The 27,307-nt window shown below is 43.4% G+C and overlaps 1 protein-coding gene and 1 pseudogene across 1 annotated transcript in view; both read right to left on the reverse strand.

The window, feature by feature from the left end:
* The window catches only part of LOC126281668 (putative inorganic phosphate cotransporter), a 130,709-nt gene that overhangs the window by 33,840 nt on the left and 69,562 nt on the right, over positions 1-27,307 (reverse strand). Inside the window, exons 5-6 of the mRNA XM_049980823.1 lie at positions 27,052-27,275; positions 26,819-26,968 (exon numbers count right to left, since the gene is read on the reverse strand). Of these exons, the coding sequence (XP_049836780.1) occupies positions 26,819-26,968; positions 27,052-27,275 (374 nt within the window). The remainder of the gene's footprint in view (positions 1-26,818; positions 26,969-27,051; positions 27,276-27,307) is intronic.
* Positions 16,863-16,979, reverse strand: LOC126291423 (5S ribosomal RNA; annotated as a pseudogene).

Raw genomic sequence — 27,307 nt, forward strand, 5'->3', positions numbered from 1 at the left:
GCTGAAGTTCTTAAAGAGATAAAACGTGCCGACTGTGTTGCGATAATGGTGGATGAAATCACAGATGTGTGTTGTGAATTTCAGTTGATTATTGTTTTGCGTTACCTTGTTAAGGAAAAACCTGTTGAAAGATTTGAGAACTTTGTTAATCCAGAAAATCACAATTCTCACACTACAGCTGAGTGTATTCTGTAAGAAATTGGATCATTAATTGGCGATGATCGAACAAAACTAATAGCTCAGAGCTACGACGGTGTAAATGTTATGATGTTATGAGTGACAGCTCGAGTGGGGTTCATGAATTAACTAAAGACAAATACCCCAACGCAAACTACATCCATTGTTATGCGCATCTGTTCCACCTTATTATGTCTACGCAAGCCTCTGTTATTCTAAAAATCCACAACATTTCTGCACATCTTTCAGGTATTTTTTTTTCTTTCTAACTCGCCACAGAGATCAAAAGTGTTGCAAAGCATTATTCAAAAAGGCTCTCGAATGTATGAGTCGCGACATGGAATTACCATGCGCGAGTAGTAAAAGGTGTTTTTGGCAACACGGAAAATCTTATTACTGTTACGGAAGTTATTGAAACAAGTGAGAGCATGTAACTATCTTCTACTATAGAAAAAGCTGGTTCATATAAACAAAGACTGCAAGATAACGAATACATTTTCTGGCTATCATTTTTCTGTAAGATAATGCCTCATGCAGACGTACTTTTTAATCAGATTCAGAAGAAGATAACCGAACCGACCAAAGCAAAACAAGACATCCTGAACTTTGGAGCGATAATGCAAAACATCGGAGATGACACTTGACTCCATCCTTAATGAGATTAGCTTTGAAAATGACGAAACGATGCCTACCGAGGATCCACGGATTCTTGATGGGCGCGAAACCATCCTTTCTGAAATAAACGTACGTTTTCAGTTTGCTGGACATCTCTTTGCAGCCAACTTAAATGATATAAATCGGTTTGACAAACACATCACAAAACTTACAGACAAATATCTTGAAATTACAGACACATATACATTTCCGGAAAAAAAAGTTGAAGCATGAGCTTCAAGTCTTCTATGCTAGGCCTGAGTTAAGAGCAGTTTCTGGCACTGTGCCATTTCTTTCGTTGATTCTAGAGGATGAACTTAGTGACACATTCGACGAGAACGTTAAAAGGGTGCTTTTCAATGCCCAAGAGAATTAAAACCTTCGTACGAAACATCATGAAAGAAGAACGACTGAGTGCCTTAGTGGTGCTATCCTGTGAAAAGGCATTCATGTGTAAAACTTGTAACGCCGGAAATGCATATCCTCCTATTTCCATCTAATGTACTATGAATTTTTTTCTTATTTTGTTACCTGAAGATATGAAATTTCTGTGTCTTTATATATTGTAATTGTTTTACTATTTTATGCATTTATGTCGATGTATAATTGGTTTGTTTTGTAAATATTATTTGTATTTTTACGCTGGGTCTTGCCTAGGGAAAACTATGCTATCGAACCATTACATCGATAGTTCGTGTGAAGAACCAAAGTGTTTACGATCGTTGGTAGTGAGAACTCGGCATCGCGGAGCGCGGGCAGAGGAGGGTCTGGCTGGAGGAGGGCAGTGGAGCAGGTGTGTTGTGTGACGCTCCCGCGAGTTGCCGCGTTTTCGGGGTTTGGCAGCATGCAATTGCGCTCGACTTGCTATGGTAGTTTCTGACATGCTATGATAGTTTCTGACACGGTGTCGCGGACGGGAAGCATTAGCTGGCATACATCAAGAGCCCGTTTCGGCTGGAGACTGTGTCGAGAAGAAGGCGCGCCAACATCCTCCTTCTGCAACAGCGACGGCCGACAATGAGTGACTGTCGCCACCTCCTCGATCGACGACTTCAAACCTTCAATCGACCAACAAGGAAGTCTGGTAGCACGTAAAGTTCTAGAACTGTATGGCAGACCTCAGCTTTTCAAACTGTTTCAAAATAACAGCAACGTAGCATGAACCTTTGTTGCTCATTGTCCCAATTGCATTACCAAGCAGGGTCCCTTCCTTTTCCGGAATGAACCCGAGTGTCGTTGAAATTCAGACGCCAGCATTAAAGTAATATCATTCCATTTCACTGCTTTAATTTCAAAGTTCAGTTAAAGTATTCATAGCTGGCTACAATATTTAGATTACACGAGCAGAAATTAAGAGAGCGAGTTTTGTTACCATATTTTAGCTCACCTATGACTGCAGCTCAGCTTGGTACGTACTAAATTTTACTATTGTTAATTGTTCAGAATCATTTAATTCAAGTTCAAAGTTAAATCTCTTATTTCTAAATTGCGTAGATTCAAGTAGCTTTTGAAATGATTGTTGAGGTAGCCCAAGACTAACCGTATTTTACTGAATTTCGATGTGCTTCAGAAACAAAGCTCACTATTAATTTCAGTCACTAAATTAACTTTCACTTTTCCGGTCTTATAAATTCTTTTGCTAAATGAAGTCAGAGTGTAGCGAAATTTATTACTTCTGACAAACTTTCAGTTTTCACACTACACGTGTCAACCATCAGTTTCCTACGTTCCTAGTGCTAATTATATGTGTAACAACCTTTTTTTTCAGTTACTATAGTAATTGTCCATAGGACTGGCGACCGTAATTTCCCCCAAATCTCAAATATCTAATTACCGCTAGTTAATCGTTAACGTAACGGCCACACATTTACTTTCTTTATTAACTTTACCCCTTTTCAAAATTAATTTCCACAAGTTTCATTTGCATTTTTCCTTTCATTTAGATGTAACCATTTCCTCCCTCTTTACCGACAGATTAACTTCGGTGACGATTGCTTTTCCCAAATTTCCATTAGGTACACGCGGATTAATTTTTCACTGTCATTAAGGTCGATAATATTTCAATTTGAGAGTGACAGATTTATTTGCCAACAAGAACGAGCGACGAATGGATTTCCAATACTGTTCCTACTAATTATTCCGATGCTGTCTTTCCAAAGTCATGAAGTGGGTACTTTCGTTCAGTACAGTGCTTTTAGTTTTGAATGTTGGTAATTTGATTACAAGTTCAAATAATTTATATATGCTCTATTATTTATTGTACTGCCATTCATATTGTATAGGACACTTTTCTGGCAGTCGGCCGCCAACGTAAAACAAACGAGAGTTCTGGCTGCCGAGGAGAGAAGAGCAGAGTGGGGAGACAAGCCACGTCCCCTCTCGCAGAGTTGGCAGCCTTGATCACTGATTCCAACTGGTGTTTCGAGAGTCGTATTCGAACCTTGTAACAGAGTGAGATTGCTCACGGTACTCATTTCAAAATAAGAATAGGAAACAACCGGCAAGCGCAACTGAAAGCTGTTGATATATGTGAGCACACGCGCTTTTGGGTGTGCTAGAGAGATTTCGGAGTTGATGTAATGTTTCATAGGTTGTGCAGACATGAGAAAAGGTTAGCTGAAGCAACCACTCTCTCTCTCTCTCTCTCTCTCTCTCTCTCTCTCTCTCTCTCTCTCTCTCTCTTATACAAATACTTGGTATCATGTTTTCCAGGCATATATAAAACTCTTACTGTTGTTAAGAAGGAAGCTGTTGTAACAAGCGTATATTTCTGTTTCCGTATACGTTTTGTTTGTTACAATATCTTATGAAATAAATGAATTATTGACCAAATTCCGTAATACGTTCGATGGTACCAAACTAAGTTATTATTATTATTTTTTTTTTTTTTTTTTGCACCGCTAATGGAAGGCCTCAGCGGCCGCCAATGAGATCTTTGGTAATTTGCCTTTTTTGATGCTCATAGATCTTGCTTGCTTGCACGCTGGAGGGATTTTGTCAGATTTTTGTAAGCATACATTGAGAGTAATATTTGTATCTTTATTGGGACCAGATATGTGATTGATTATTAGTTATAGACTTCATAGAATTAAGCTTTTGCTAATCATTCGGTCGAATGAAAGGAGAGGTCTGTGTAAAATCTGTCAATATCTAAATCACCTGTTTTCTGAAAATAGTTAATTAAAGCTTTTATTGGTTTCTTTCATTTTCACACCACTTAAGGCTTGTTGACCAAACTGCTACTGATCTTTCAATGTACATAAAAAAGACAGTAGTTGTATCAGTAGTCGCGACTATGCATAGCACTCTGAATGGATCGCACTATTGCTTTTGAACTATTTTTAGCGTGTTGCTGATCACGTAGTTGCGGAGGCAAGACAAGCTAAGTTGCCCATTGTGAACAGGAACGTTGTAGTATAGTTGTTAGGGGACGTGAGGGAATATTTTAAAACTCACAGTCAGATTCTTGACTACAGATTTTTTTGTGATTTGTAGGAAGAGTATTTATTTTCTGTTTTTTGTTCTCAATCAGAATACTATTACTATCAAAGATGGAACGTCACACATTTCCATACATCTTCGACCAGAACAAATGATAACTACACAAGTGTATATTGAAGAAGTTAAACACAGAAGTTTCAGAGTGATTAGAACAAGCAATGGAACACCCTTAGAACAATGGAGACTTTCGAAACCCAGATGAGACCCATGAATATCGGGCCAAGGAGCTACCCAGGCCAGGGGGTGGGGGATGGGGGGGGGGGGACGATGGTCAGGAGAGAATGTGGGGAACGGAACAAGGAGGGAAGATGGAAATCGTGATGGAGAGAATCAAGGCGGCACCCAACCAGTAAACCACCCAAGGGCGGGCAGCAGTTAGGGAATGTCCCGAGCCGGCTGTAGCCGAGCAGTTCTAAGCGCTTCAGTCTGGAACAGCGCCACCACTCGATCGCAGGTTCGAATCCTACCTCGGGCATGGATGTGTGTGATGTCCTTAGGTTAGTTAGGTTTAAGAAGTTCTGATTCTAGGGGACTGATGACCTCAGTTGTTATGTTCCATAGTGCTCAGAGCCATTTGAACCATTTGAATGTCCCTAAGTCAGGAAAAGAACAGAGTAGGAGGGGTGAGCAGGAAATTACAGAGAGAAGTAGCTTAGCAAACCAGAAGCTGGGAACGACAAACAGAGAGACGAGAGGGAGGGGAGAGGATCTCAGCATCAACCAGAAGACCATTGACAGGGCTAGTATGAAGGGCACCACGTGCCAAACACATATCACGTTAGTGAATCGGATCCAAGAGGAGCAGCTGAACCATAAACTTGCAAGTCATAGTCCAGATGGGACTAATAAAGGTGGAAAAAGAGTTGAACGATCCGCATCCTAAGAGATGTGGAAAAGAAGTGAAGGACGTTGAGTTTATGGAAACAGCCAATCTTCAGAAGGCAGATATGGGGCAACCAAGTACTCTTGTTGCCAAAAGGAAAACCAAGAACTAGAACTGTGGGACCGTGAATGGGCACTAGGCATCGAAGCAGAACACTGGATCGAAATAGATCATAGTACAATGAAAGAAATTCACTAGCTACGATTTAAGGGGAGATAACTGAAAACTGTTAAGAGAATCCACGCGGAAGCGAGCTGGATGGCACCCTGAAGCTGTCACACTGCAGAGACGACTGGGTGGGAACTAACTCAAATACAGAAAGAACCCACGGTCTTGTGGTGGCCGCGAATCCATTAATAGTGACAAGGAAAAGGACACATAATACGGAACGCTGTGAAATGCCATTCTCCAGGTTCTGCAGAGAGCTGAAAATGGTGCCAACTCAATATCGGAATGACGTATGGGACTGCAACTGGCGAATAAAAATCTGGAGAGGGACCCGAATCTCCGACTCATGGAGAGTAAGTAAGACATGATGGCGCCAAACGCCGGCCGGTGTGGCTGAGCTGTTCTAGGCGCTTCAGTCTGTAACCGCGCGACCGTTACGGTCGCAGGTTCGATCCTGCCTCGGGCATGGATGTGTGTGGTATCCTTAGGTTAGTTACGTTTGAGTAGTTCTAAGTGATTTTTCGCTCACTTCTCCTCCCCTTCTCCTTTCACTACATTGGTTGCCACATGATTATCTCTGTGACATTGATCACTTCCCACCTACCAATGGCCAAGTTGGAACACTTGGATTTCTGCTCCACTGATTGGCCTCTACACACCCCAGAATTCGTATTTACCTCCTCTGTGACGTGTTCAGTATGATTATGCATGCTGCCAGTATTGCTGCCCCACATTCAGTGGGTCCCCTCACCGACAGAGTGTCACGTGATGGAGAATGGCCATTGGCAGTGCCATCCATGATAGCTGTCAAACGTTGCAATGCCTTAAGCAACATCTGTCTTCCGCCAATCTTACCAGCTTTAAAAGACGTCGCGCCAAAGCTCGTTACTTAATCAAACAGAACAAGCAGGTGTGTCAGGAACGCTTTGTCTCCCCTTTAAGTTCTTTGGTGCCTTTGTCGTAGGTGTGGGCTATGCCTCGCACCCTCCAAAGTTTCCAGTGCTCATCTTCCTTGCACTCCCAGGTGGGATTTGTATGCTTTCTGCGGTGGCATTGGTGTAAGCCTCCTATCCAGCCAGCTACCTCTTATGGAAATAGAAAATATATTTTATCTCTTGATATGAGGAATCCTAGACTGAACATTTTACTGAAATGAAACTTCTTTTGGCCCTCTACTCTTTCCACAGTTCAGGCTCCGATTCCATACATAAGCAGCTGTTTCAACACCTCAATGCCCCAAAACGACAATATCTCCTCTAGGTGTTAAACTGTCTTTGGTTCCAATTCCCCTCTCAGTGGAAAGGCAGTTTTATTGTTCCTGTGCTTAAGCCCAATAACTATCTCTTGTTCCTCGGTACTTACCAGATAATCAGTCTTACCAAGATTCTTTTCAAGGTTTTTTGTATGGATGGTGGCTCGTTGGCTCTATTGCGACCTTGAATCTCGGGACCTTCTGTCTCAACACCAGCGCTGCTTTCAGGATGGACAGTCTTCGATCTATCACCTCTTTTGATCAGAAACTGCAGTTCGGTAGACCTATTCTCGGCATCCCCATCTTGTCGTAATTTTCTTCTACCTTTTTAAGGCCTATGACATGGCTTGGCGCCATGGTTGAAATGGCTCTGAGCACTGTGGGACTTAACATCTGAGGTTATCACTCGCCTAGAACTTAGAACTAATTAAACCTAACTAACCTAAGGACATCACAGACATCCAAGCCCGAGGCAGGACTCGAACCTGCGACCGTAGTGGGCGCTCGGTTCCAGACTGTAGCGCCTAGAACCGCACGGTCACTCCGGCCGGCCAGGATTCATTCATTCCCAACTAAAAAGATGGCATTAGGAGAATGACCAGATTTTTTAAGCTTATCACGTCTAATACGCAGAGTGACCAACCTGTACCATCCACCCCAATCATGGGTTCTCCCTGTGGGTACCACTCAACCACAAAAAGGGTTGCCTGGCATGGCAGCTGTTGTCAGGACTTCCATTGCCTCAGAATGACAAGCTTCCACTCGCAGACATACATGAGGAGACAGCAGCTCAGATATTCCCTGCGCTGTCCGTGGGGTAAACCGAAAGGGTACATAGCGACAACATCACATGGACTGCGTACCGTACTGCCTATATAGCGTTAAAAGACGACTGTGACGAGGAAAAAATGGAGAGGGCGCAAAGTAAGATGTTCTTCCCCAGCTGGCTCACGCTACACAGACATAATTTAGAAGAGGAGATCAGACCTTAAATTGGAACCAAAAGCGTCGAAAAAAAGAACTGGAAAAGAAAAAGAAACACGAACAAAACGGTAAGGAGGGTAGTTGGACAGCGTAAGCAAGGACCCCGATAGATGGGTAGGAGGAATCAGAGGGGAAGGAGCGAAGACAGGGAGGGAGGACACGTGAAAGGGAGTTGGGAATGCAGCCCAGGATGGAAGTAACGGTCACAATAGCTCGAGACCTCATATGCACCACACACGAACACAAGAAAGAGATGTGAGCCCCCTGGAAGGTAAGGAATTTGTCCGCATGTGTATCGGAAGATTCGGAATTCCGGCCACACTGACTACGAATCACGGTAAACAATTTGACTGCTCGCTAATCACAGAACTCATTAAATTATGTGGCATCTCCTAACTAAAAAGTTGTAGCTACAATCGAGCGAGTAACAGGATGGTGGAACGACCGCATCGAACACTGTAAGCAACGCTCTTGAGGCAAGAAATTACAAGGACCGACAGTTTGCCTATCATATTACTGGGTTTAAGGACGGCTGTAAAGAAAGATATTACCTTGGCGCCGAGTCATTTAGTGTATGAACAACAAATCCGTGTTCCCGCCGACCTTATAAAGAACCAAGAAGCGACAGCAACCTCCGCCCGCGTCCTGCAAGACTTCGCATAAACTCTGCGGTGCTCAATGCAGCGACTCATTCCAGCAGCACCAGCAGCCCGTCACGCCATCAAATTAATAGTTTTACACAAGGACCTTCAGAGTTGTTGCACATCCACTTACATAGTGATGCTGTTCTACCTTACGCTGGACCATATCGAGTATTACACAGCGGCTCGCATCCTTTTTACTAGTCCTAGACAGTAAAGCTACAATACTGTAGAATGAACCCCATATACGTTACAGACGAAGAGCCTTAGACACCACACGCAGCTTCCCTAATTTAAATCCCACCGGGAAAGCAACTTTCAGAGACAACACCACTACAACTTCATCGAATCAAGATGTGGATCATACAGTTTCATCGGCAACACCTGCTAGAAGCAACTTACTGACACCCGAAGTTCGGCCCTCATCAGGTTTTATTATATGAGCAAGTCGGAAAACCAAACATACTGGGTATACTGCTTTTCGCCCGTAACGGCCATACAGGGTGGTTATAATTAAACTTTCGCTACTTGAGCCAGTGTAGACGGAAAACCGGATGGCTACCCAACTTTATCAGAATGGTGTTCAGACTTTGCGCTGCAGATTCTGTTCTGTCAGCAGTGTCAATGTCATGTTTTACTTTTAGGGGCCAGTAAGGTTGAAATACAAGGAACAGTGTGCATACCAGTTGCAGACAGTCCACAGGGGTCTGCACACGTGAGCAGGGCTTCACTTGCAAAGCTACATCATCAAAACAACAGCAATGGTGCTGCTGCTCTGAACGAGTGTCGACACACTGCTCAAGAGGTCATTCGGTTACTCCACAACACAATTGGGGAAACCTGGATCATTAATCGATCATTCCGACACTGTAGCCGTCACGATCACTAGATTTGAAACGGTGTGATATCTGGCTGTTTGGTTTCCTGAAGTACATAGTTTATCAAAGGGACACTAACACACGCTGAAGGTTGAAGATGAGCACAGCGAGGAAGATAGCCACGGTAGCAAAAGAACAGTCTCTAACACGGTTCGAGACTATCATGGATGTAGATGGTCGTCACAATGTGCTCCATTTGTAAACTGGAGCTTAAACATGGTTCGCAATTAACAAATGTTACCCTCTTATGTGGAAATTGAAAAAAAAAAAGTTTCTTTCAAAGGTTTATTGGTTGTTTCTCTCCCGCACGTCCTTACAAGTATTTGCTACAATCACTCATTTTTATGGGCCATACTCAAGTAGGTAAAGTTTAATTGCAATCACCCTTTATTTCCGATGGACACACTCAGAGGAATCTCTGCCAGCGACACCTTCTGCAGCAACTGTGGAGCCGCCACCTCCTACCACCTACCAAAATGTCGTTCCAATTCAAATGTCGGAACCTTCCGGAAATTTGTTCAATCGAGCATGGCGGTAGATAAGTCCCAAACCCCCTTCAGTTCCCGGAGGCCGCCGGAAACCGCAAGCAGAATTTTCAGTCAGCGGTAAAGAAACAGCCCAGCTATCGCCATGCATTTTCAGAGACCATATAGCAGAGTTGGTAAAACCATCTCGACGCAGAAACAGTCCAGCTGTGCTCAGTCCTTCGCAGTGTCGCACAGTTGCTCACTCGTAGTTCCACCCCTAAAAAAGTGAGGCTTAACTGTTTAACTGCAATTAACCAAGAGTGAAAAACTTGCGGTAAGCAGATTAATGGCAAAAAATAACTATCGACTCCTTTGATCATTGAGAACATCCTCTCGCCTCTGTTTACTTGTGGCGTAAAGGTTTGGGGAGTGGAGTGGTGATCTGCCAATTCTTAGTTTTTTATTGTTTCAACGAAGAAATATGCTAGAGAGAAAACGACCACAAAGTTTGGGGAATGTTTACCCAATTTGCATGGAGTACAGCCGTGATCTCAACCCTTGAAGCATTCACCACGCCCCAAATCGTCATAAAGCCCGAAGAATAGTGGATATGTTTAGTAACGTCTGCAAGATACACTATGTGATCGAAAGTATACGAACACCTGGCTGAAAAGACAAGTTCGCGGCGCCCACCATCGGTAATGTAGGAATTCAATATGGTGGCATCCTTAGCCTTGATGACAGCTTCCACTGTCGCAGGCGTATGTTCAGTCAGGTGCTGGAAAACTTCTTTGGGAATGGCAGCCCATTCTTCACGGAGTGCTGCACTGAGGAGAGGTATCGATGTCGGTTGGTGAGGCCTGGTACGAAGTAGGCGTTCCAAAACATCCCAGAGGTGTTCTATAGGATTCAGGTCAGGACTCTGTGCAGGCCACTCCATTAGAGGGATGTTATTGTCGTGTGACCACTCCGCCAGAGGCCATACATTATGCACAGGTGCTCGATCGCGTTGAAAGATGCAATCGCCTTCCCCGAATTGCTCTTCAACAGTGGGAAGCAAGAAGGTGCCTAAACCGTCAATGGAGGCCTGTGCTGGGATAGTGCCACGCTAAACAACGAGGGGTGCAAGCCCCCTCCATGAAAAACTCGGCCACACTATAACACCACCGCCTCCGAATTTTATTGTTGGCGTTATACACACTGGCAGATGACGTTCACCGGGCATTCGCCGTACCCACACTCTTCCATCGGATCGCCACATTGTGTACCGAGATTCGTCAGTCCATACAACGTTTTCCCACTGTTCAATCGTCCAATGTTTATGCTGCTTACACCAAGCGAGGTGTCGTTTGGCATATAGCAGCATGAATGTGGCTTATGAGTAGCCGCTCGACTATGAAATCCAAGTTTTCTCACTTTCCGCCTAACTGTCATGGTACTTACAGTGGATCCTGATGCGGTTTGGAATTACTGTGTGATGGTGTGGACAGATGTCTGTCTATTACACATTACGACCATCTTCTAGGGTCGGCGGTCTCTGTCAGTCAGTTCGGCCTGTACGCTTTTGTGATGCACGTGACGCTTCACGTTTCCACTTCACTATCACATCAGAAACAATTGACCTAGGGATGTTTAGGGGCGTGGAAATATCGCGTGCAGATGTATGATACAAGTGACACCCAGTCACTTGACCACGTTCGAAGTAAGTGAGTTCTGCGTAGCGCGCCATTCTGTTCTCTCACGATGTCTAATGACTATTGAGATCGTTGATACAAAGTACCTCCAATAGATGGCAGCACAATGCACCTAATATGAAAAACTTATGTCTTTGGGTGTGTCCGGATACTTTTGATGACATAGTGTAGCTCTTGCGCACATTTACTTATCTGCAAATGTTACTGCTCTCCAGTTCTTTTTTACTGTAAGGGCGGAAACATAACGAGATATACTCATGGAGTACAGCTATGTTCCAACTGACAATACCATGAACAAACATGAAGAAGTCATTAAGAAACCGGAATACGATAAAAGTACCTATTTGGATGATATGGTAGAGGACAAATGGAAATGTCAACGCAGTCGAAGTGCGATACGGCATGTGGCTTTTCTACGCGACACAATTGTGCCATTATGTGATAAGTTATCGATTTACACAGACCAAATCGTAAAAGTTTCGCAATAACGAACTGTGTAGTTATGGTTCACCAGCCTCATCTTGCCTTTAGAGAGGTGTATTACTAACAGCTCTATTGCAATTTGATTGCCTTTAGTAAACTTAGAAATTCATACCACTGAAACTCCTAACATTTTACGATACCATCAGCAATTTCGGCAGAATAAAAACGCAGCTGTGACCATATAATTATTATTTATTCTCAGTTCCACCTGCCTCATACCAGATGTTAATTCGAATTAGTAATTATTTCCTCAAGGCTGCCTTCGATTAATAATACCATCTTCCTCTGTCTACGTGCAATATAATGCGTCGGATACTGGCGATAAAACTCAATACCCACACAAAGTATTCCTGTACTCGAAATGAGCTTGGCCAATACCTGTGTATTGCATTTGTATGTTTTGAGAAAGTGATGTACTACCGAACTTAAACACCACTTCCTGTGTCCATCTGGCCCCGGGGGTCTCACTTCTATCATCGACGAGGGACAACAACTGATTCGTCGATTCAGTGAGTTCTCAGCAGTAGCTAACACATTTTAAGATTTACGCATTTCCTCAGATCGGCGCTGCATCTACAATTTGGTTATCATCTTGCTGCACCCACCTGTCATTGCGCTAGTCTGGCCTCCTACGTCCCTAAAAGCACGACCCTAAATTGTTCTGTGTTCTGATTATAGCTCAAGAATCTCTCTCACAGTGAATATCAAAAATCTTCTCATGACGTCGCAGAAAACCCTCACATAAACCCCAAAGCAGCCGAAAAAAGTGGTAACATATCATTAATTGCTATAAGCAAACGGAAGCACCCATCTTTGTGCACCAACCTCAACCCTACTTCGTTAACTTCTTTGAAACTCCCACAGCTCGTCGCACTGTAAAGGGAAATCATATTTGAACTACGATTCAGGAACTGCCATGGACAAATTACTACTACACCAATCCGTTCCTGTAGGTTCGTAAATTAAATTCTGCAAAGTCGCAGCATTACCACAGTATCCGATTATGACTACGCTCACAAGTTACTAAATCGCTGTTGCCAGTAGTCCTCTGAATAGCTTTTACCATCGTCTGTCACAAGAGAAACTACTAGTATGTAACTCTGGGAGTTTGACCCAAAAACAAGGTTGGTCCGTGTTACGACCTTTTCGTAACCTTTTAAGTTAGGCACGAGATTCCCAGTGTCATGAAATGTTATGTAACGTTCTACGTTAATTCAATGAAGTCTGCAATTCAGACAACAATAAACAATTCTAGACTAATCAAGGTCGCTCATCTTGGAGTTCTGGTATCATATATTACTCATTCAGTAACTGGGTAACATGTTCCAAGATAATTTGTCATCTTGTGATAAATCATCCGAAATTGTTGTACTTTTGTACCTACATTAGCAGCATCTTGTTACAGGCATTCTGGCTGAGTGTTCCCATTTTGCTCTGAAAATTAAAGTAACAGCTAAGCTAAATGCAAATAATAGGTTTCGGAAACACGCTTCCATTCTTCCAACCCTGACAATCAAAAATAGTGACAATAAGCGATAGACAATCTATTATGAACCAATAATTGAGTAGTATAATAAACAGCGATTACTTATTTCAAGGTAAACTGTAGCTAATATCTATCAGTATGCATTATTGGTGAAAACTATGGTAATTTGGCATCACAAATGAACAGCATCTGGGTAGTCTCCGCACATTGCAGCACCAACTGCCAATCTGCATCGTCATCCACGAGACTGCCATGTAGTGAGGCCTCAGCCATATTGAACTGGGACTGCGATGTCGATGGCGGCTATGACCAAAGGCTATTACAGTAAGTCTCGAAGAGAAAGTCGTGACCCGTATGAGGGACAATGTCGTCATCTAGGGGCTAATCAGCACAGAAAAGCTCATGAAAGCAACACATTTTGCTTTAGTACTGAGATATTTATTTTTTCCTCTCCCATATCATCTTGATCCGTTGCCTCACCATTTTTCGATTTCTTACAAATCTGTCAGGTTTTTCAAGTGATGTCAGCTGTGTCATTGCCAGTTCTCATTCCTATTTGTCGTTCTGGTTTCGTTTTATCAATAGTGTAACGGGTATAAGTGGGAGTATTTTTATGTATGCTACCTTAATCTGTACGAACACCACGGTGTTGGTTGCTTTTCTCTATGTCGAACGCTCTTCCCACAAACACATCACAAACCTTACGGCCAGATGTTTTCTGCATGGTCGTAACTGCACCACTAAGTGTCGTATTCCCGTCAATATAGACTAACCGCTTTGCGTACACATGTCCACGGTTGAACACCTGACCTGCTGCCCAGGGGAAAATAAGCATTAATGACTTCTTCTCGCCCCATGTGCTTGGAGGTACTAACCAGCCCAAAAACTGACTACTCCTATAAGGCTGCTAATGAAGAAAATACTGATATAATGTTGTTTAGTACACTGTCCTCAGTGACCTATAGAAATATCTGCACTGATGCAAGTTATACCCTGCGTAATCGACTCCAAAAATTTTCATTTGAGCAAAAGCTGGTGAACAATGACGTGTGGAGAAAATTGAATGTGTCAAAGAGCTATCTTGAGGTTTTTCAGTTTGTCTACGGTATTTCAAACACTTCAACAGTACTTCCCTAGCTAAGTCGTAATGTATCCACTGTCTTAACTGATGGCTGTATTAGCTGTTGGTTCCAGTCTGACTGAAGGACTAGTGTACTTCACCTGAGCCCGCCTGGTTAGCCGTGCGGTCTAACGCCCTGCCTTACAGGCGGGAAGGCGCGCCGGTCGCCCGCACGAATCCGCCCGGCGGATTGGTGTCGAGGTCCACTGTGGCCAGTCTGTACATGCTCTTAAAGCAGTTGCCATCTGCCTCGGCGAATGGGTGCTCGTTCCCCTTATTCAGCCTCGGTTACACCATGTCGGCGATTACTGCGCAAACACTTCCTCCAAGTACCAAGTACGAGTACACCATAATTACTCTACCACGCAAACATTGAGATTACACTCGACTGTGAGACGTTCCCAGGGGTTGGAGGGGGGGGGGGGGGGGGGGGGGGGAGGGGGCACTGGGTGCCGAGCTGGACAACAACCATACGTGGTCGGTGTACGGTAGTGGAGGGTTGAGTGGACTGCTGTAGCCTATTGTGGGGTCGTTTTGTACCACTGAGGCTACGGCAGGGACGAAGCCTCTCCGTCGGTTATAGGTCTCCAGTTCAATAAAATACACCACAAAATACTTCATTTGCGTTATCCTCTTGTATAAACGAACTATAAACTCCCCGACAGAATATCAGCAAAAGAATCTTAAGAAAACCACTGCATCATAATCTTCTCACAGCCTTGATCAGTTGTATTGCAGATCTGAAATTCTGACTAATTACTGAGTGAAAATTAGCGATTTGTTAAAATGGTAAACTTCTGTATTTGTTCTGTAGAAGTTTCAGACCTCGCTGTGGAAGTGATAAACAACTGAGCACTCCACGCCACGTGTATAGTGTGTAAATTATGTTACTGAATGTAATCTAATAAAATATTGTGTGAATATGATTCTCTGTTTCAAGTAAACCAAGGAGAAATGTAGCTGAAATGTTCGATGCTAGACGAAAGAAATCACCTGGTTTTAAACCTTAAAGTGTTCAGTACGTCAAAAACCGGGGAAAAGGCTTTGTGGCCATAATGAAGGCAGAATATTTCTTTTGAGATGGGTCCTGGGAACATCAGACTGTCTTCCAATACCAATGCGCATCGGTTGTAGCTTAATTAAACAATTGGGGGAGGGGGGGGGGGGCGTCACAAGAATATAACGTAAGAGAAAGAGAGAAAGATATTGTGATTAACAACGCCACAGTTAGAAGTCATTAAGATATCGAAAAATTCTAGAGCCGCGGCTTTAGAAGGTATGACAGTGGAACAGATTAAACATATAGACACCAAAGCAAGTTCATTGTGCCTGTTAGTTTTCCCACGTTTCTTTGTGTGCAGTCCTAGTGCGATAAGAAGTGATGTCTCACTACAAGAGGCAATTATGTCATTATGGAAAAAGTTTATCGACAGACGCAGATCAACTCCCAACATTCGAGTATGAACGAAATAAATTAGTATGCAAAACTTAAGGACGAAGGTATTGTTTGTGTGACGTGCCATTGTGAAATGGTACAACTCAAAGAAACTTGGACCAAACATAGGAGGGACTGCTACAGTATACTACAATAAACAACTGAAGGAAATAAGCAATGAGACGAACAGAAATGACACTTTTATTCAAAGAAAGTAATAAACAAAAGTCACTGCGTCTCATGGTAGTCCCCTAGACATTACAAATGCGGTATGTGGTTCTTAGTAGAATGTATGACCGCCACAGACGGCAGCGCATTCTCTGCAAAGTGCTCAGACGCTGACCACAAGTTTGATAAAGAGTTCTTGTCGTACGGAGCCCCATTCCTCCGCCAGCATGGTTGACAGCTGCAGAATGGTAGCTGGTGCCTGTGGACATGCTGCAGTGCGTCTTGCCAACGCACCACGCACGTGCCCGATTCGATTTGAGTCTGTGGATGGGGCAGACAAGTCCATTCGCCAGTTATCCTCTCGTTCCATGAGCGACTCTGCCTGCGGTATTCGATACGGTCGCGCATTGTCGTCCATAAAAATGAAGTCGAGGGTGAATACACACGCACGTGGTGGAGGAGCACAGTGTTACAATAACTTCGACCGGCGGGTGTACCGTGTTCAAAGATGTGGAGGTCAGTACGCCCACGTGATTTATGCCTCACCACACCACAACACCTGCACCACCCAAGCCTTCCTATTCGTCAATGTTCCCCATGCATTCCGAGTTCCCAGCTCTAATCATACGAGGATACGTGCAGCATTGACATTTTGCTTGTCCAGTTGTTGTGATGTACTCCGTCTTCAGACCACGAGTGGCCTACCGGGACCATCCGACCGCCGTGTCGTCCTCAGTGGAGAATGCGGATAGGAGGGGCTTAGGGTCAGCACACCGCTATCCCGGGCATTATGATGGTATTCTTGACCGAAGCCGCTACTATTCGGTCGAGTAGCTCCTCAAGTGGCATACACTGAGTGCACCCTGAAAAATGGCAACAGCGCATGGCGCCCGGATGGGTACCCATCGAAGTGCCGACCACGCCCGACAGCGCTTAACTGCGGTGATCTGACGGGAACCAGTGTAGCCACTGCGGCAAGGCCATTGCCTAGTTGTTGAGATGTGGGGAGGTATAACGTTGCACGGGTGTACTGTCCTCAAAATCCCTGAGAATAATACACTCACTCGTCAGTGTTGCTGTGATTTTGTACTCTCTCCCTATGTTGGTCTACTCAGTGATGGATTCGGCCCTGACAAGTGAGACCGCCTCGAACAGGGCAGCTGAAGAAGCCAATGGGACGAGAGGGTAGTCGCGGAATGGACTTCCCTGGTCGTTGCCCCGTCTTAAAACCCATCGATCACATGCAGAATGCGTTGGAGGAGACGTATTACACCACGTCCCCATGCGGCATCGACTATCCATCATTCCAGTATTGTCAGCGGCGCTGGTGGAGTGATCGAACGACTCCTTATCAACTTGTGGCCAACATGGCAACACGTTACAGAGCATACACTGCCGTATCTGGCGATCACAAATTAAGCACCACGGCCCACCTTTTGTAATGTCCATGGGACCATCACGAATCGCAGTGACTAGAATAAGTCATTTCTGATCGCCTTATAGCCTGTTACCTTCAGTTGCCTTCTGCACTTTACTGCAGCAGTTATTCCTATGTATGGTCCAAGCTTCATCGAGCTATCTTACTCCGTAGTAACAAATCATGGAAAAGTTACTTTCGTCCTTAGGTTTTATGCGCCTATGTAGCTTAGACAAGGGCAAGCGACACGCGAGCCAAACGTAACAAAACGTCATCAGCTCTGTAACAAACAGGCTACACTTGCCAAATTGGAAAATCCTGTCACTGAATCGGAGAAATACATTGAGGTGACAAAAAACTGGCTGAAAGGGCTCTCAGCACTATGGGACTTAACATCTGAGGTCATCAGTCCCCTAGAACTTAGAACTACTTAAACCTAACTAAGCTAAGGACATCACACACATCCATGCCCGAGGCAGGATTCGAGCCTGCGACCGTAGCGGTCGCCCGGTTCCAGACAGAAGCGCCTAGAACCACTCGCCACACCGGCCGGCGGAGTGACAAAAGTCATGGGCGTTATGCACATATACAGATGGCGGTGACATCGCGTACAAGTAGTATAAAAGTGCAATGCGTTGGCGTAGCTGTCATTTGCACTCAGGTGATTCATATGAGAAGGTTTCCGTCGTGATTATGCCCACACGATGGGAATTAACAGACCCTGAACGTCGAATGTTGGTAGACGCGTGGGATACCTTATTTCGGAAATCGGTAGGAAAATTAATATTCCTAGATTCACAGTGTCAAGAGTGTGCCACAAACACCAAATTTCAGGCATTACCTATCACTACTGACAACGCAACCGGTGCTGGCCTTAACTTAACGATCGAGAGCAGGGGCGTTTGTGTAGACTTTTCACTATTAACAAACGAGCAAGCTTGCGTGAAATAACCGTATAAATCAAATGGGAGACGTACAAAAAAAGTTAGGACAGTGGGTAAAATTTGCCAAGTTAACAGCTCGAAATCGCCTGCAGCGACTCTTCTGTGCTCGTGACGATATTGACCCTAGACGACTGGAAAATCATGACCTAATGAAAGTGTGAGGTAGACCACACGAAGCTATGGGATCATGTTGACAAAAAATCACTGTGTAAGCTGGTGGTGCCTCCATAATGGAATGGAATGGGTCCTCTGGTTTGTTCGGCTATTTGGAGAGCATTTGCAGTTATTCATGGACTTCATGTTCTCAAACAACGATGGACTTTTTATGAATGCCAATGCAACATGTCACAAGGCCACAACTGTTAGCGATTAGTTCGAAGACCATTCTGGACAACTCGAGCGAATGATTTCGCCACCCGAATCCCCTGTAATGAATCCCAGCGAATCGAAGATTTATGGGACATAACACGTCAGTTGATGAACAAAATCGTGCACCTACTACACTTCATCAATTATGGACAGCTATAGAGACAGCATGCCTCAGTATTTCTGCAGGGAACTTCCAGTAATTTGTTGAGTGCTTGCCACGACGATTTGTTGCATTATATCGGTAAAAAGGGGGTCCGACAAGATATTACGAGGTGTCGCAACGACGTTTGTCACTTAAGTATACATTGCTACCACGTTCGACTTAGCTCCCCCCCCCCCCCCCCCCCCCAAAAAAAAAAAAAAAAAATATAACAATGCATTGTCATAAAAGATCGCAGCAACAAACAAAAATCAGATCCAATGTTAAAAGACTCAAAACAAGAAAATCCACTAGTCACAATAAAACAAACACATCTCTTCTGACTGAAACAGTATTGTTCATTTTCTTTTTAAGAAGTCTCTGACCACCAGTTATTTACACGATGAGTCAGCCTTGTGTTAATGATACTTGTCTCTTCGAAGTCTCGTGGAGACTCTGCTTGGAATTACAAAATTGCCTATAAGCCATTGAAAGGTCTCTGTTGGATTCCTTTCATGTTAATTTCTTCAATCTGTTGTCATTTACGGCATAAATTCCTCTTCTAAATTTACTGTGGTGTTTCTGACCATCTGGGAGGAGACTGAGCAGTGAAACGCGTTACTTTTACACATAAACAAGAACGATCTGTCAGACTACTACACCTTAAAACACAGTTTATATGTAATTCATGTCACACAGTCTCATACGGAACCTACATCCGCTTTCTTTTATATACTGTACATGATAAGATACTGTCATCCCCCTTCCCTTCTGTGTGAGAGGATGAATGAGCAAATTTATTTCTAGTTACATGCTTGATGGTAGCAGACAAGCCTGTCTGCTAGAGAACAGTAGGACCAACGTCGGAACAGGTAGCTACGCTTTCTTAAAGCAGAGAGGTTTCTATTATTAGTATGGTCCTGTCCGTTCCTTGTCATGTTGGTATAGGAAGCTGCCTCCCTGGTCACTTCCGTTTTTATCTGTTAAGCATGACCGGTAGGAGCACAGGTCAGTCTATCGGCAGCGAGCATCTGAAGTGGTAAGATCTCCGGCTAAGCGTGTGTCTGCTAAGTCCGTAGGACAATGGATTTCTTAAGTTCAGCCTAACTGAATTTAGCTCTAAAATATCTAATGTTATCTTAAATTGCAATGCAGTGTAATTCGAGTATGAAGTTGAGAATATCTTCCAGTAGTTGCTTTGTCACAACTTTGTGAGTAAAGTGGAACCACGTGTTGATTAGTAACTGTAATTAAGATCATCAATCTTAAATGCGAATGTGCGTGAGATTTTAACGTCTCGTTTTGACAATATTTTTCAATATAGCAACTTTTCTTTACGTTCAACCCACGTGGGGTGAGAGCAGTACCACGTGCTTATGCAATTGTTTCACCCATCAGGTTAACAGTAAGACGATAGTAACTAGCACGAGGTTTTTCTTTTGTAAATTGCGTTTCGATCTAATTTATTTTAATTATCAAAATTATTGTGGAGTTACACTCTTTGTGTAAACCAAGTTGACCACATGAAGCATGTGGTGTAAGCATCAAAGTAGCCCTCAGATATTCTTTTCGGTAAGATTTCACAGAAAGTTAGTATGAATTTAGGATACCAGTGTGTGGTAATTTTATGATGGACAGGATTGCGCTACGAACGTAACTTCTTTGGGTGAAAATTGAATCGGTTGGTTGTGGTTAATTTCCTCTTGCATTTGTTTCAACGTTCTTCGTGTGTTATTTTATGAATGCAGTGTTGTATGTAATATCCCAATTTTGGCTCCCTATTTGATGTGTTCAGTAAGACTACAAATTCACATTTACACAATCCTAAATAAGGCACCAGTTTAGTTATGAATCAAGTTTGATATAGTGAAATTTTAACGGAACAATGATCAATTTAAAATAAATGTCCAAATATAAACTGATTTATTTCTTTATATATCACAGGTTATCGTAAGATGAGTACTAAAAGATTATAATTAATGTTAGTCTGGTTGGGAATTTGGTAAGCTAGACTGGATACCTGGTGAAACAGTTGCGCAGTAATGCAAGGTTAACTTCCTCAGATAGTTCACAGCTTTTAACCCACTTTTATGGTCTTGAATTTCAGCAACGCTTTCAGAACAAATTAATGCAATAACATTACACCATCATTCCCGACCGTTGCCTTTGTAAAGTCTCATATGTCTACACTAAGCAACAACACCCGCCTTAAGGAGTCGGAAACCGTTGTTGAACCCCCATCCCGTGCACAGGGACTTGACTTAGAGATTTTAGACTTTGATTGTATTCAAAACGTGACTTTTTCAATCCCCACAAATGTGCGTTGAGAATTACATATGCTTCCGAAATTAATCATAGTGTCCTGCGTCTCTCTGGGCGCCAAGACTTGTCTTATGCCATCGAATCGAAAGACGGAGAAAAAGAGAGGGAGAGAGGGAAACAGAGAGAGAGAGAGAGAGAGAGAGAGAGAGAGAGAGAGAGGGAGAGATATAGGAAGGAAGAAGGGAGAAAGATAGCATGGAATAGGGGAAATCGTGTAAGCACAAAGTAAAAATGTTTCAAAAATAAGCGAAAGAAGACGTAAATTCCATTTATATTTGGAGAGTCAGAAAAGGTTACGATATACAGATAGCGTGAGAGTGAAGTATGGGTAATGAAATAGGGGATTGAAACTCAACTACACTACTGGCCATTAAAATTGCTACACTACGAAGAAGAAGTGCTACAGACGCGAAATTTAAGCGACAGGAAGAAGATGCTGTGACATGCAAATGATTAGCTTGCCAGAGCATTCACACAAGGTTGGCGCCGGTGCCACCACCTACAACTTGCAGACATGAGGAAAGTTTCCAACCGATTTCTCATACAAAAACAGCATTTGACCGGTGTTGCATGGTGAAACGTTGTTGTGATGCCTCGTGTAAGGAGGAGAAATGCGTACCATCACGTTTCCGACTTTGATAAAGGTCGGATTGTAGGCGATCGCTGTTTCCGTTTATCGTATCGCGACACTGCTGCTCACGTTGGTCGAGATCCAATGACTGTTAGCAGAATATGGAATCGGTGGGTTCAGGAGGGTAATACGGAATGCCGTGCTGGATCCCAACCGCCTCGTATCACTAGCAGTCGAGATGACAGGCATCTTATCCTCATGGCTGTAACGGATCGTGCAGCCACGTCTCGATCCCTGAGTCAACAGATGGGGACATTGGCAAGACAACAACCATCTGCACGAACAGTTCGACGAAATTTGCAGCAGCATGGACTATGAATTCGGAGACCATGGCTGCGGTTACCCTTGACGCTGCATCACAGACAGGAGCGCCTGCGATGGTGTACTCAACGACGAACCTGGGTGCACGAACAGCAAAACGTCATTTTTTCGGATGAATCCAGGTTCTGTTTACAGCTTCATGATGGTCGCATCCGTCTTTGGTGACATCGCGGTGTACGCAAATTGGAAGCGTGCATTGGTCATCGCCATACTGGCGTATCAACCAGCGTAATGGTATGGGGCGCCATTGGTTACACGTCTCGGTCACCTCTTGTTCGCACAGACGGCACTTTGTACAGCGGACGTTATATTTCAGATGTGTTACGACCCGTGTCTCTACCCTTCATTCGATCCCTGCGAAACCCTACATTTCAGCAGGATAATGTACGACCGCATGTTGCGGGTCCTTTACGGGCCTTTCTGGATACAGAAAATGTTCGACTGCTGTCCTGGCCAGCACATTCGACAGATCTCTCGCCAATTGAAAACGTCTGGTCAATGGTGGCCGGGCAACTGGCTCGTCACAATACGCCAGTAACTACTCTTGATGAACTGTGGTATCGTGTTGAAGCTAGATGGGCAGCTGTACCTGTACACGCCATCCAAACTCAGTTTGGCTCAATGCTCTGGCGTATCAAGGCCATTATTACGGCCAGAGTTGGTTGTTCTGGGTACTGATTTCTCAAGATCTATGCAGCCAAATTGCGTGAAAATGTAATCACATATCAGTTCTAGTGTACTATATTTGTCCCATGAATACCCGTTTATCATCTGCATCTCTTCTTGGTGTAGAATTTTTAATGGCCAGTAGTGCATTTCATATATATTGGCAGTAATGGAGAGTAGAAAAGTAAAGAAGGGGTGTGTGTATAATTTAGACAGAAACTGCTCATTATTTTTTTATTAGTTCTGGGAGAATGGCGTAAAAGGCTAATGCAGTGGTGAGTGTAAGAGATAAAAATTGCTCTCCGGATATTTATTTTTGTGGTGTCTGACATAAGGCACCGTAAGAAGAAAAATATTTGAATTATAGTGCAGCTTACGTGCACAAAGGCCAGCTGTTTCGTTACTCTCGTATTCGATTGCAGCTTTTGGGTAAACATTCTCCTAATTTCTAGCTAGTTAATTTATTCGTTGAAACGGAAAAAAGCTAAGCTTTGCAGATCGCCACTCCATTCCCCAAAACATTAAGCAGTGAGAAAATATACGTGAGGCATTATGCTCCGTAATTAGAAGATTCCATACAGTCGTGGCAGGTAATTCTTTTGCATTAATGTGCATCCCATAAATCTTTGACTTTTGGTTACATGGAGTTAGATAAGCCAGAAAGACAGAAAGTGAGTCGTTAGAAATGCGTTCTTAAAAGTTTTGTAGCCTCTGTGCCACACGTATGTCGATACCTCGTTGCATTCATCGTTTCTCGAACGTTCAGTCAGGTCTGTAATCTGTCCCTTATGCAATAGGTATTCTGGAGCGCCCTCTTCCATACAGTCTAATCAGCAGTCTTACACGTGGGGCAATGCAGCTACAGTCTGAGGATAAAGTATCCCACAATTCCTGAATCAACGGCTCACTTTCTCTGTCTGAACCAGTGTCTCTCGTGCTGTTGCCAAATGGATCGAATTTTCTTCCGTTTTGTCTGCAGTAGGCCCTGTTTCTTTTTAATTTTTTTTGTGTTTTACTGAGTGTACAAGATCTTGATCGCCCCAAGTAACTTAAAACATAGTTTATACCTCCTTTTCCTGCGATTTATTATTTCTGTAGCGTTGGATGTTGATGCGAGCCCCAATTATTACAACATGAAGTGTTAGGGAAGTGTACTATGACTACACTGAGGTGACAAAAGTCATGGGGTACATAACGGCGGACGTGCTTTTTCCCGGCGAATTGTGCAGCAACTCGACGTGGTAGGGACTCAACAAGCCGTTGGCAGTCCCCTGCAGAGCCATGTTGCCTCTAGAGAAGTCCATAAATGCGAAAGTGTTGCACGTGCAGAATGTGCACGCACCGACCTCTCCATTATGTCCCATTAATGTCAGGTAGGATTCATTTCCGTCTATATGGATGGCCAAATCAGCCGCACGAATTGTCCAGAATGTTCTTCACACCGATCTCGAATAATTGTGACCCAGTGACATGACATCGTTTTTTGGAACCATTATGTCCATGAACGGCTGCAAATTGCCTCCAAGTAGCCGAACAAAACTATTTCCAGCCAATGGTCTTTCACTTGCACCATAGGACCCACTCCAGTCCACGTAAACACAGCCCTCAATTCCGGAAGCACCACCTGCTTGTACAGTGCTTGTGGACAACCTGCGTCCATGGCTTCATGGGGTCTGCGCCATACTCGAACGCTACAATTACGGTCACGAGTCGAGGAGAGTCCCTGCAGTTGATGTCACGCTGTTAGCGAAGGCACCCGCGTCGGTCATCTGCCCCCAAAGCCCATATTCGCACTGTTTCAACGGATACTTTTGTCGTACGTCCCACATTGATTTCTGCCGCTATTTCACGCATTGTTGTTTGTCTGTCAGCACTGACAACTCTAAACAAACGCAGCTAATCTCGGTCGTTAAGTGATGACGTAGTCCCTGGTGACAGTTAATTCCTGAAATTTGGTATTCACGGCACGCTCTTCACACTGTGGATCTCGGAACATTAAATTCCCTAACCATTTCTGAAATGTAGTATTGTGGCTGCACGGTTCTTTCCGTCCTTTTACGACAGACCTGCACCTACCTGTGAACATTGTCTCAGCAGATCATCAGTAGGAAAGCCGGTTGAAACCTACTGTACTTCGACGTGAACCAGGCTGCAATTTAATTCACTAATCTACGTTTCGGGAGAAAATTTTCACACAAATGAAAGGTTGGTAATTTTGTCATCAATTAATATATTCTGAAGCTTAGGTGAACAAGTATCACTGCCAAGCCTGTGCTAGTCTTAACACAGTCACTCATAATCCCTTTCACTCACGTTAGCAAGTTTATGGTGTTGCATTTCCCGAAAACGTAATAGCTACAAAAATACTGATTGTTTTTGATTGATAATGCTTGCCAAATATTAAGTCCGTCAGTACCAAATGCAGTCAGAGTTTTTAGCCACAGACCTGCTCAATACGCCACGTGGAATATAAGTCTTTTCCCATCACAAAATTCACTTAAAAATTCCGAGATTTCTACACATCCGTCGGAATAATTATACCGTCACTGTACCACGCTTTTGATGTATGTAACACTGCTAGATCCGGCAACTTATCATTTCCATCTGAAGTACTACTACACACGTCCGAACTGTTTCATGGCTAGGCTTCGACTCCTCTCTAGAATACTCTAAGTCTTCTCTAACAGAAGGGAAAGGCGCGTAAAGAATATTGCTTTACCACTGGTCAGTTTATTCAACTGCCAATAGCAAAACAACATTCTCTAGCGTCAGTCCGCGCTTTTCATCAATAACCAATCGCAAAATAGTAAATCTCACGACTGCACTTTTTACCGACGTAATTATCTAATATGCTGAAGTTTTGTCTATAAATTAAGTTATTTACTATTGTTATTTATACCTGAATTAACTTTCCCTTTACCATAAACTTACTTTACAAATCTATTCTACAAAAATCCCCTTTGTCCATATTCATACGTCTTCGAAATGTTCCCACACTAAATCCTAATACATAACTCGTTAAACAATTATCTTCCTATTAACCTTAAACCACACTCACTCATCATTCGTACTGCTAAAACACATAAATAACATTTTACATACCGAAAAAGACATGATAATACTTTACGAAAATACTAGAACCGTTTATGAAAAACATTCTATTACTATAGTGCACTCTATTGGGCACAATAGAAACTAAATCACAGTCCCCCTATCCAATACTGTCCTCTATCGGCTGATACATAAACTACGTGCGCGTCCAGTCTCGCGTCACCATCGGTCACTATCTAGCTCTGAGACACATCTCCCACTCAACTCCCTCCAAGACAGGATCGGTATATGGCGCTACACCTCCGTATCCCACCCATCTAGCTCCAACTAACATTGTGCTTTCAAACTCTGTTAGTTCCCGTCGTGTGGCCGTAATCACGACGGAATCATTCTCATATGAATCACAAATGACAACTCCCCCAATGCACTCCCCTTCTAAAAGTTGTATACGCGATGTTAGAGCCATTTGTATATGTACATATCGCTGTCGCATGACTATTGCACCACAGTGTACATCTCCTTTCGAGCCATGAAAGACAACTGATACAGCTGTGACAACACAGTATGTCATGTGCATCACTCTAGGTACTTCAGGTAAGAGACTCAGAAATTCTGGCATTCGTCCGTCCGCTAGAATGGAGTGAAATTTGTTTATATCTAGGACGTGATTATTTCACTGCATCGTTAGACAACGTAAGCTGGAGCTTCCAGCGTTGGTGGGCCAGATTGGTTTCATAATGATTCATTCTTTGATTATCAGTAACAGTTTCAGTAATTTTCACAACATCTATGATTTTTCAAGGCTCATTTAAAAAGTTACCAGCAAATTCTAAAGCACCTCAGTGTATTGATGTGTGCAATGGATCAAATGGTGGACAAAACTGTCTATAATTAGTTCCTCAGTTCACAACTTCTGTTACATATTTTACATCCAAGTACATTTGATGATGTAAACTGTTTTACTTACAGATGCAATGTCAAATCCAAGAACATTACTGAGATACGTTGGTGTCTCTGTCAAGAGCGTGTAGAATCCCCAGCACTGCGTCATAGTGGCTACTGCGAGAGCGAATACGGGCAGTGATGTGAAAATTGATACCCACGGCGTTGGAAACTTCTGTAAACAACATACATAAAACTCCCTCAGCAATAACATATTCAACAAATGTAGGTATTTCATAAGAACAAGTTGTATCGTACCTTTCTTTCACGTGAGACATCCTTCCGAGATTCTTCAATATAAGTAAGTTCTGCTCTGGAAATATGCTTGTGTCCAGATGGGGTATTCCCTCCAAGCCAGAATAAGATCACTCCCCAAAGAATGGAAAGTCCACCAAAGAAGTAGAAGATAGATGGCCACCCAAGAGCACTCTGAGCTAATGCTCCTGATATTATCAGTGCTGCTACTGTGCCCATTTGATCGCCTACAGGAATGCCGAGAAAACGGTATCATTAC

This window comes from Schistocerca gregaria, chromosome 1, assembly GCF_023897955.1.
Source record: "Schistocerca gregaria isolate iqSchGreg1 chromosome 1, iqSchGreg1.2, whole genome shotgun sequence".
Classification (NCBI taxonomy): domain Eukaryota; kingdom Metazoa; phylum Arthropoda; class Insecta; order Orthoptera; family Acrididae; genus Schistocerca; species Schistocerca gregaria.